Source organism: Chionomys nivalis, chromosome 1 (genome assembly GCF_950005125.1).
Source record: "Chionomys nivalis chromosome 1, mChiNiv1.1, whole genome shotgun sequence".
Taxonomy (NCBI): Eukaryota; Metazoa; Chordata; class Mammalia; order Rodentia; family Cricetidae; genus Chionomys; species Chionomys nivalis.
The window spans coordinates 34,384,561-34,396,178 of NC_080086.1; the positions used below are offsets into that span (position 1 = coordinate 34,384,561).

The 11,618-nt window shown below is 42.5% G+C and overlaps 1 protein-coding gene across 4 annotated transcripts in view; it reads left to right on the plus strand.

The window, feature by feature from the left end:
• The window catches only part of Tmcc1 (transmembrane and coiled-coil domain family 1), a 127,864-nt gene extending 116,546 nt beyond the window's left edge, over positions 1-11,318 (plus strand). For all 4 annotated transcript variants that reach the window (XM_057784802.1, XM_057784819.1, XM_057784810.1 and 1 more), the window contains exons 3-4: positions 7,665-7,800; positions 10,167-11,318. In XM_057784802.1, coding sequence (XP_057640785.1) covers positions 7,665-7,800; positions 10,167-10,481 — 451 coding nt within the window. In that variant the 3' untranslated portion in view covers positions 10,482-11,318. The remainder of the gene's footprint in view (positions 1-7,664; positions 7,801-10,166) is intronic.
• The last annotated feature ends 300 nt before the right edge of the window (positions 11,319-11,618 follow it).

Below are 11,618 nucleotides of genomic sequence, written 5' to 3' on the forward strand. Positions count from 1 at the left end.
ATACAAATTTAAGATCAATTTTTGTTATATGTATATTCCTATTCTTTTTTTTTTTTTTTTTTTTTTTTTTTTGGTTTTTTGAAATAGGGTTTCTCTGTGGTTTTGGAGCCTGTCCTGGAACTAGCTCTTGTAGACCAGGCTGGTCTCGAACTCACAGAGATCCGCCTGCCTCTGCTTCCCAAGTGCTGGGATTAAAGGCATGCGCCACCACCGCCCGGCGTATATTCCTATTCTTGATTAATGTGTTGTGTTTGTGCAGCTCATTTAAAATGTAATGTATAATTAAGAAATGTACGTTAGTAGATAATTATCTATAATAGTTAAGCTTGTAGTCATGTTAAGTTTTCTAGATATATAGAGATATATTTCAATTAGATAGGTATTCTTCAAGTCTTTCAGAGACCTTCAGAATATGGCATTTAAAATGTTTTAGGAAGTTAGGACTTTTCATGACAATGAGCCACATCTGTTCCTAGCAGCACCAATCTACTTCAAGAGGATGATGGGCATCAAAGAGGCTCCTTATGGAGTTTGTTAACCATTTGGGCAAGAAATTGCTCTTGCCTGAACTGCTTGATGGTTTGCTGTGTGAACTGGACATGCAGGACCCACAGAGAAATAAATGACTGCTGCTTTAGGCTGAACTTGCCTAAAGGTAGACAGTCCTTCAGGGTTCTTGCTTCATAAAAGAGTCTGCAGACATTCTGCAGGACACAGGAAAAAAGTGACTAACAAGCTTCCAATATTGGCTGAACTGTCTCTGAAATTTTCTGTTTTGTGGAAAAGTCTGCCAGATACTATGGGCCAGTAGACTGAAGATGGGTGCCCACAGCAAGGAAGAACTTTGGGGACTGTCCAAGCAGCAAGATGTCTCTGTCCATTCTAGAGTTTGGAAGTTGCTTATGGTCTACTTCCTGTTAACTTAGGTAATATTATATCCTTCTGGGGTCTTTGATGGAGTTGAAGAATAGATAGTTATAGTTTTCCTTAGTTATGATAAAAGATAAAGTTGATATAAATGTTGTAACTGCAATTCTTGCTTGATACCTGTTTTGTTATGAATTTTACTGTGTTAAAGTTAAAACCTTTTTATTAAAACAGATAAAGAGAAATGGTGTGGGAAGTCCTTCTGTATATGTGTTGCTTTTATCGGTTAATGAATCTGCTTTCAGCCAGTGGCTTAACAGAATATAGCCAGGCTGGAAAAGATAGAGAGAGAGAGTAGGTGGAGTCAGGGAGAAGTCATGGAGCCACCAGAGAAGAAAGACACAGCTACCAGCCAGGACCTTGCCAGTAGACCACGAGCCTCATGATAAAATAGAGAATAATGGAAATGGGTTAAGTTAAAATGTAAGAGCTAGCCAAAAAGAAGCTGGAGCTAATAGGCCAAGCAGTGATTTAATTAATACAGTTTCTATATGGTTATTTTGGGTCTGGGCAGCTGGGAAAGAACAGCGGCCTCCGCCAATTGTAGTGGAAGCAGCGGGCCGCTTCCTGCCACCCGGCTCCCACACCGGCTAGCTTTACCCGAAACAATTACATGGAAACTGTATTCTTTTAAACACTGTTTGGCCCATTAGCTCTAGCCTCTTACTGGCTAATTCTCACATCTTGATTAACCTATTTCTAATAATCTGTGTAGCACCACGAGGTGGTGGCTTACCAGAAAGGATCTTAACCTGCATCCATCTCGGAGAGGAGAGGCATGGCGACTGCCTCACTTCCCTTCTTCCCAGCATTCTGTTCGTTCTACTCTGCCTATCTAAATTCTGCCCTATCAGGCCAAGCAGTTTTCTTTATTAATTAACCAATGAAAGCAACAGATAGAAGACCCACCTACATCAGCCAATAGTCTAGGACCAATATTTTGATGTCTTGGTGCTCATGATGATTAAGTAGATTAAACTGAATCCTGAATTCCTCCACACCCTCTCCCCCAAAGAGTACACCATCCTGGGCTCTTCTGTTCAACTTGATTCAGACCAGAACCTAGCTGAGGCTGTGTCAGTAAAAATGGTAGTGACAGATGATGGGGTTGTGCCTTAGTAATTGAGTGGCAGGTCAGGAGCGGATACAGTGTTCTTCCTCTTTGTTGTGCAGACTTTGAGTGTGATTAATAATACAGAAAAAAATGCTGACAATAAAATCTTTAAACAGGGGCTGGAGAGATGGCTCAGTGGTTAAGAGCATTGCCTGCTCTTCCAAAGGTCCTGAGTTCAATTCCCGGCAACCACATGGTGGCTCACAACCATCTGGAATGAGGTCTGGTGCCCTCTTCTGGCCTGCAGACATACACACAGACAGAATCTTTAAACAGGAAGCAGGGGTGTGATAGAACTGAACAACAAACTTCTAAGCTCTGAGTGAAAAACTAGGGTTAAGTGTGTTTATGACAGTCTTCCTATGTAACCCAGCCTAACATCAGTCATGGTCCTCCTGCCTCAGCCTCCTGCAAGTGTGCAGCACATACCCAGCTTGGGGAAGGGTTTTTATAATAAGGCAATGAACTGAGCCTAGCCCAGAAGATCTACATTTTAAGAAAGATACCAACTGGGGTATTTGGCCAAACTCTCTATGCCTAGGAGTTTGCAAAGACTTTTATGGCTTGCTCAGTTTCCTCCCTGCAGATTAGAGATGTTTCTATACTAACGAGAAACACCTGTTTTACGAGTCTAGTAGGATTTCAACTATACAGTAACAGCCTCATCTTCCAGGTAATTGTTTGACATGAAAAGGGAAACTCACACTGGTTAGTTCTGAGGAGCATCTTGCTCCACCCGAGTTCCACAGCTTTACTTACTGCCTTGCAAGTGTCTTGACTGGTTTATCTGCCTCAGCTGCTGAACTGAAAAGGGCACTCATTCTACTAGCCAAATGCTACTCTGCTGTTTAACTCCCTGCTAACTTACACTAACCATTGCTCCTGGACATGACTTCTCCTTTGGGATGAATCTTGGCTTGAGAAGGTTTGTCTGTTACTTTCCCATGAATTCATGAGTAATTTGCTCAACTGCTGATGGACTCAGTTTCTGCAGAGACATAGATTAGCAGTTTCTTGATACCTTTCCTCGTGTACATGCAGAAAGCATGTCTGGGAGAAAGGAAGCAGATGGCTAGAGATAGAACAAGTTTAATTATGTGGCCAACTTGAGCCAGGGAATAGCAGGAGCAACACCTGCCCAGTAAAATAAGAAGTAGCAGAGGCTTGTCATCTAAGGTGGAGAAGGGTTTGTGCTCGGTAAGCCATTTGCAGGATAGTCCTCCCAACTGCTCTTCTAGAATCACATAATTTGAGGAATTCTGTTTTTGATGATTTGATTTTTTTTTTTATGTTGAGACAGTCACAGGTAGCCCAGGCTGGCCTCTTAACTCCAAAAGTGACCAAAAATGACCTTGAACTTTTCTGACCTTATATTTCCATGTCCCCAGGATATCTACCACTTCACACACATGCACACACCCTCTTTTTAATGCAGTGCTATGGATGGACTCCAAATGCTTCATGCATATTTTGTTTTCATTTGTTTTGTTTTTGAAAAGTCAGTTTCACTCTGTATCCCAATCTGGCTGAAAACTGCTGTGTATAACAAGGCTTGCCTGGGTCTCTCCATCTGCCTATGAGCCTCCCTATTTAGAAAGTTGGGTAAAAAAGATCGTGCACCTTTCTGTCACAGTGAACAGTCTATAGTAGCCATATTGGGGAATGAAGCCAAAAGTCAGCCTGTTTTGCTAGGGTTTTGGAATTGGGTACAGGGAGTTGAAAAGCACTTTTTTTTTTCTCTTTCATATCCTGATATCTGTGAGCAGCAAGTGAACGGGGAATCACTAAACTGAACAGCAAGTTTCAAGCACATTAGGATACAGAATCTGGGAATTTCTTGGATACTGTAGTGTGGTGCTGTGAGCTCATCACTGGGCCTGTCTTGTGTGCAGAGAAGTTCCATTTCTCTGCTCTGTGTACCTGGAGTGTTGTTATAGGCCTTCTTAGAATTGTTTGTTTAATCTTTTTAAGTTCTTACCAGCAGAAAAGAATGGTTCTACCAGATGCATATCTTTACTAACACTTGGTTTCTCTTTTTTGTTTTGTTTTGTTTTTGTTTGTTTATTTTGAGACAGGGTTTCTCTGTGTAGTCCTGGCTATCCTAGAACTCACTTTGTAAACCAAGCTGGCCTCGAACTCACTGAGATCTGCCTGTCTCTAACCTCCCGAGTGCTGGGATTAAAGGCGCGTGTAATCTGAATTTGTCTAGACTTTTATTCAGTATCTTCTCTTGGCCAAGCTTTAAATCACTATGTCAACAGAGCCCCACTGTGGCTGTGGGACTTGAACCACTGTCAAGCTGACTCAGATTTTTTAATTTTTAAGGGAGCTTGTTTGGCTTCTCGACTAGCTTCAAAATGGCATTGCAGTGTGGAGTTTTGAAATGTAGGTTTTAAAATCGAACAAACCTGGATTTACATCTTTCCTCCTTCACTTTGTGTCTCTGGCAGGTAGCTTTGGGACCTCTTAATTTTAACTGCTGCTTCTGAGGGGAAGATAACACCTTCCACCCTCCCAGCAGACCTGATGAACAGCAGGCTCCGAGGAAGCAGTGGCTGGGTGGCTGCTGTTTCCAGTCTGCTCTGGGTGCACATGAGCTACATTTAATTCCAAATAAAACTTCCCAGTAATCTTTGGGGTTCATATTGTTGCTTTTTATTTCTCAAGACAGAGTCTTGTTATATAGCTCTAGCTATCCTGAGCTCACTGTATAGACCAGGCTAGCCTTAAACTTACAGTGATCCCGTCTCTTAACTCCTAAGTACTGCGATTAAAGGAATGTGCAGCCCTGTCACTATGCATCCTGCTAGACACCAACACCCTGCTCCCTGCCCAATCCCAGTTACTGACTATAGCCAAGGAATTGGCCTAGTTTTTGGTTGGACAGAGCCTACTAAGTACACTCTACAACCAAGCTTTACACCTGCAAGACTGGCAGTTAGAAATTCCAGTTTTAAGTTTCAACATCCTTCTGGTAAAGAAAGACAATGAAGAAAGTCACATATTCAAAACAGTAGGCTACTAGAAAGCTTACCTAGTATGTGCAAGGCTCTGGGTCCTAGCTCACTAGGACCACCACTAAAAAGGAGTTTTGAAAGACAGTATATTAATATAATCTTACAGTATCTGATGACCTGTTCCTGAGTCCTTAGGCAGCAGATGATATGAAAAGGTAAAGTCCCACAAATACCAGTTTTAGTTATAGATGACAGAGCATGGCGGTGCTGTTCTGTAACAACATGAAGGAAAGCACAACAGAGATGCCTAAAGGAGACCTAAATAGGATTTAACAACATAATGAAAAGGGTCAAACTATGACTCCTTAAATTAATGTTTATTTCTTAAGGGATAGAATTTAATAGAATATAATCATTGTTTATTAAATGTTAATTAAAAAGGATAATATTGGAAGGTGGAATGGTGACTCTAAGAGCACTCACTGTGCAAGCATGAGGACCCTCAACACCCAAGTAAAGAAGACAGGGATGAGGCCAGACATTGAGGCACTTGCCTTTACTCCCAGTACTGGGGCTCTGTGAGTTCCAGGCCAGCCAGAACTATATAGTGAGACCCTATCAAGACAGGTATGGCTGTATGGATGTCTGTCACCTGAGCTCTATTGGAAACAGAAGAATCCCAGAGGCTTAATGGCTAGGCTTCTATCTGAAACAGTGTGCTCCAGGTCCAGTGAGAAACTCCCATCTTAAGGGGATAAAACAAACAGGAATAGAGTAGGACACCAAGGTCCTCCTATGGCACCCACACATTTGCTCATGGACAACTTGCATACATGCAGACAACACAGCATACCAATGCACATACACAGAGATGCACAGAAATACAAGGGAAACACAGATGCTGCAACATAAAATTACCTTAGAGAAATTCTTTGTATTCCTTAAAAGTGGATATACTTTAGCCAGACATTGTGATAGATCCTGGTAATCCCAGAATCCATAAACAGAAGCAAAAGGATCACAAATTCGAGGTTATCCTGGGCTAAAAAGAAAAACAAAGTTTGTACACCATGAGTGTGATTAGAAATAAGAGTAGGGTTGTTGCTGTAGCTCAGTAGTAGAGGCCTTGCCTGGCATGTGGAGTGACAGCTTCCATCCCCTGTATAACCAGAAGAAGAAAGAGGAGGCGGGAGAATGGGAGAAAAAAAGAAAAGCACTAGAGGAAAGAAAGGAAGAATTATTGATATTTAATAGTAATCTGGAACATTGGTTGGTTGATTGGTTGTTTTTAGACTATCCTCAGACTTACAGTCCTCCTGTCTCAGCTTCTTTAGTACCTGGGATTCTAGGGAATGCACTGTAGCCTGCTCCCAGCTTTCTTTCCATTTGCTAGTGGAAGTCCCCGGATTTTCTCATGTGGTTTTCCCTGTGGCATTTGCTCTGCCCAAATGCTCTCTGACACAGGACTTCATTCTGTTCAACAGGAACTGAAGGTGTTTTTTCTTCCTTTGCCCTGTCTTAGTGTTTTTAATGTATTGTCTTTGGCCTTTCTCCTGGAAGCCCTTTGGTTCTTAGGACTCCTGCTTCATCTATCCTCTTCACCACTACCAGACAGCCCATTTCCCTATGCAGTCTTCTTTGGGCCCCTTCTCCAGCTATCCAGAATCTTGTTATTCTATGTATTTCTTTCTAGAGTGTTTTTTTTTTCGTACCTAGAATCTCTGGTGAGCGCCCTTAATTCTTTATATAGAATAAATGTGTGTGAACGAGCATGCACACACTCCTAAATGCTAGAGATACACGATAAATAAAACTAGCCTTCCAGGAACATTCTCTCTTCTTTCCATTCTGAAGCTTCTCTGGCCTGCTCCAGCCCTTACACATGCCAACTTCATTCCTGTCTGAACAAGTTTGTACTTCTGCTCCTTCTGAGGAGAAGTACACATTTCTTGTACATCTTCAGCCTCCTCATCTTCCAAGCCTGTTAGTATCCTTCAAGCTTTATCTCTCATTCTTGAAGAGAGTTGAGAAGTCTTCCCTGACTCTCCAGTGTCACTAGACACTGCCATATGCTTGGCTACCATCTTTCGTCTCCCTTCTCTCTGTAGAATAAATGGAAAGCAAGTGCTCTCTCTTTCTTGCTGCAGTGTCCCAGTACTTTGAACATGCCTGCAGCAGATTCTCAATAAATATGTGTTGACAAATGTCCCAAGCACTGCTTGACCATGGGGATGATAGATCCCTCTGGCTCTGGCTTTCTGGGTCTCCAAATCACAAACATCTGGGTGAGTACGTCACTGTTCAACTGGTTTTGAAATAAGTCATTACTGACAACCAGAAGATCTCTTTCCTGGTGAAATTTGTTTAGTTTTTCATCTTCCATACTCAGTAGAGTAAGAGCTGCTTCAGCATCATAGATGTGCAGAGCTATATGAGGCTATGGAGAAAACTGGGAAAACCATGATGCCAGCTTTGTGACAGCTGCCTTTTGGAGACTGAAAGCTGCAACTTCTGGCACACAATACCCCAGACTTGCTTTAACTCTGTGGGGTTTGTTTGTTTGTTTGTTGTTTGTTTTATTTTGTAGAATAGATGTGGGAATTGATCTATATTATATCATGGAGGATGCAGAATATTTGAAACTCCAACTTCTCTCCCTTTTTCAGATGTGAGCGACTAGAAGAGCAGCTGAACGACCTGACAGAGCTCCATCAGAACGAGATTCTGAACTTAAAGCAAGAGCTGGCCAGCATGGAAGAGAAAATTGCCTATCAGTCCTATGAACGGGCCCGGGACATCCAGGTTAGTATGAACAATAAATAAGAAAAAAGAAAATGGGCAAAGACATGAGGGTAGAGAATCAAGAAAAGCTCTTATCATTTGCAACACACCTGCCTTCAACACAATGGAGGTACCTTCTTCAAAAGTTCATACCATTTGGGGAGGTACAGCTCTAGATATTGGCAAATGTCTCAGTCAAGGGAAAACTAGAACATCCCATCTCATTGCTGCCCTGGAGCACTCAGATGGGGCTTCTGGCCAGCAAGCCTATCTTTTGCTTCTGTGGAAAGGGGCTTTTGTTCCTGCTCTTACAGGTGGTACATTACACAGTTTGTGAATCCCCATTGTTCGTAGGCTGAAGGTGAACACTTGATTGATTCCATGAAGAAGTGAAACAGTGGGGTTTCTCTGTTTCCTATGGAGATTTTCTCAGAGGTCATGGTGGTTTTTGTGAAAGCACCTTGAAAGAGTGAGTGTGGAGAAGGGGGTCAAGGCACTGTCCTGACATTTGCCCAGCTGCCATCTTCTTTAGGCCCTCAGATTCTGTTTACATTTTTATTTTTTCATCCTGAGGTAGTTCTAGAGTGAGCAGTATCCGTTATCCGTTCTTGAACTAGCTTCAGGCTAATGTCTAGGCCTTACCTCACATCCCAGAAGACCAGACACAACATTGAAGATACTAAGGCTGGAAAATCCCAGCATTCCAGCCACTGGTTGCCTTGGGAGGATGTCTGTCCTTGCTAGGGGATGAAGTTTGTTTTCCTGAGTGGTAGGGTGCAGTTTACATAAGGCTTGGCCTTAGGAGGAGTAGGTCACTTTAATGGCCTCTGTAGAGTGTCATCATAGTATATGCCTTAGAGATTGACCTGAAAAGGGAGTATGCCCTCCTTACAGTGAAGTCACAGTTCCCTTTCTCCAATCAGGGATGTCTTGACATAAAAACATCAGGTGGTGTGGTAGTGAAGCACATTCAGAGGTGTTCACTGCATCATTGTTAGAGTGGGGGAAAAAAATCAGGGGGAAAAAAAACCTTTAAAATCCCTAAGAGGTACCTAAACTGTGGCATACTCACAAGAGTATGCACCCATGAGTTCTTCCCATGGAGCTTAACAACTGAGTTCGGTCCCTAGAACTGGATATAGGTGGAAGGCGAGAACTAATCCCTCACATTTGTCCTCTGATTTCCACACTGATCTGCAAACACATGAATGCTATAATAATAATAATAATTTTAAATCCAGGCATAATGTCATATACTTGTAACCTCAAGTAACAGGCAAGATGAGGCAGGGAAATCCTTGGAGCTTTCCGGTCAGCTAATCTAGCCTGCTTTGCAGAGTTGCAGCCAGTGAGAGGCCCTGTCTGAAGCAAAAGGTGGAGGGTACCTGAGGACCAACACCACACTGGTCTTCTGACCTTCACTAGAACATGCACACATGTCCATGCACAAGTCTGTACACACAAAAATGAGGTAGATCCCTGTAACAAGCACAATCCTTAAGACCCACTATTGAGCAAAAAGTAAATTAAGTTATGGTTGATTCCAGTAGAATGCAATGCACATTATGGTAGGAAATGCCTATAATAACCCCATGCTAAGCAAATACATATGTAGACTTAAGTAAAGGTAAAGGGTGAACTTACTAGTATGACTAGTATGACAGTGTCACCACAGCACAGAGAACTGAGAATACTGAGACACTGTTTAGATAAACAAGTGTATGTGTCTTGTTACCTTAGACTCAAACTTTCTAAAAGAATAAAAACCTGGGCTGGAAAGATGACTCAGGTTAAGAGCATTGCCTGCTCTTCCCAAAGTCCTGAGTTCTATTCCCAGCAACCACATGGTGGCTCACAACCATTTGTAATGAGGTCTGCTGCCCTCTTCTGGCCTGCAGGCATACACACAGACAGAATATTATATACATAATAAATAAATAAATATTTTTTTAAAAAAGACTTTAAAAAAATCTTATTTAAAAAAAAAGAATAAACACCTTATAATTGAAGCTAGGCCATTCAGGAATGATGGCACATGCCTATGATCTCAGCAGTCAGGAGGTTGAGGCAGAAAAGATCAGAAGTTCAAGGTCATCTCAGCTACATAGCAATCATAAGGCCAATCTGAGATACAAGAGAGACTTGTCATAAAAAAGTAAATTAAGTAAATTTTAGGCAAAATAAATCAAAGTATGTTCACTGTTCCCTGTAGCTATTCCCCAAGGAGTACAGTAGAGGGGTGGGAGTGATGTGCATGTGGCTTTTCATATCCCAGGTTCTGGCTACTTCAAATCCTTGGCATGGCTCTGGGTGTATCTGCCTCTCCCAGGGCATGTTAGCCCTAGAGTTGTGAGAACAGAAGCCTAACCATCCCATTTGGTCCACAGGAGGCCCTGGAGGCCTGTCAGACCCGAATCTCCAAGATGGAGCTGCAGCAGCAACAGCAGCAGGTGGTGCAGCTGGAAGGGCTGGAGAATGCCACTGCCCGAAACCTTCTGGGCAAACTCATCAACATCCTCCTGGCTGTCATGGCAGTCCTCTTGGTCTTTGTGTCGACAGTAGCCAACTGTGTGGTCCCCCTCATGAAGACACGCAACAGGACGTTCAGCACTTTATTCCTTGTGGCTTTCATTGCCTTTCTCTGGAAGCACTGGGACGCACTCTTCAGCTATGTGGACCGACTCTTCTCACCCCCCAGATGATGCTGGTGCAGACAGCAGTGCTCCTCACCGTCTGGCGAGTGCATGCCAAGAGAGCTAGACAGCAGCATTACCCACTCTGAAGTTTCTACAAGAGAGTTGAGTGAATCTGTTTACATTTAGAATAATGTTTTTTTCTTCAAGAGACGTAATTGCAATAGTATTTTTTAGATTTTATCCAAGAAGTTTTTTGGGCAAAATCTTGGATCATTTTTATGTAGCATGATTTTCCTTGGGATGCAAATCTGAAACAGTCCTTTAACATGAACCAACAATCTGCAACACACCGACGGGCATTCTGAATTGAGGCTTGGAGGACTGCACTAAACCCACTAACAGATGCAAAAATCTGACCAGGTCCAACACCTACCCTTCTTGGGCTCCTCTCCTCGTCTAGACTAACTCTACTGTGAAGTCCCACCACATTCCAGGGTGAAATTGTAGATTCAGGGTGGGTTTCTTCTGCCATGGAAGAACACAAACATTTCCTAGGCTTTCTCATGCTGACCTGAAGTGTGATCACTTCTGAAACCTGCGCCTTCCTTAACTCTGCCAGGATTGGAAGCAAGAGCATCAAACCCACAGGATGACTGTGCAGTCCTGTTCAGTATTGTGAAGTAGCCCTTAATCCTAACTTTAAGCAAAATCTCTTGGCCGCACTTTTAAGGTTTGTTTGGTTTTTTTTATATGTGTATAGTTACCAACTTAAAAATAAAAAATCCGAACAACATACTTGAAGAATGTAATACTCAAACTCTCAGTGCTTCCTTATAGTTTCTAATAGGATTTTTTATTATTGTTATTATTATTGGGGTATTTTTGTTTAGTTGTGTTTTTTGTGGGGTGGTTTTTTTTTTTTGGTTTGGTTGGTTGGGCTTTGGGGGGGTTGGGGTATTTTTTTGAGGGGAGGGGTCCTGAGTTGGGAGGGTCTTTTTTTTTCTTTGAAATAAAGCAGTGATGTTTTCAAATGAAGCTGTGTGGATATTTCGGTGTGCTGCCCCCTGTTATCTTGAAGCAGTTGAGTTGGAGACTGCTGCCAGCGCTGCCCTCTGCCACCCTGTGGCTGCCCCAGCTCTCTGGTCTTTACACACAGCACCATCTCCCCAGCCTGGCTTGGTTGGAGTGGTGAGGGGTTTGCAT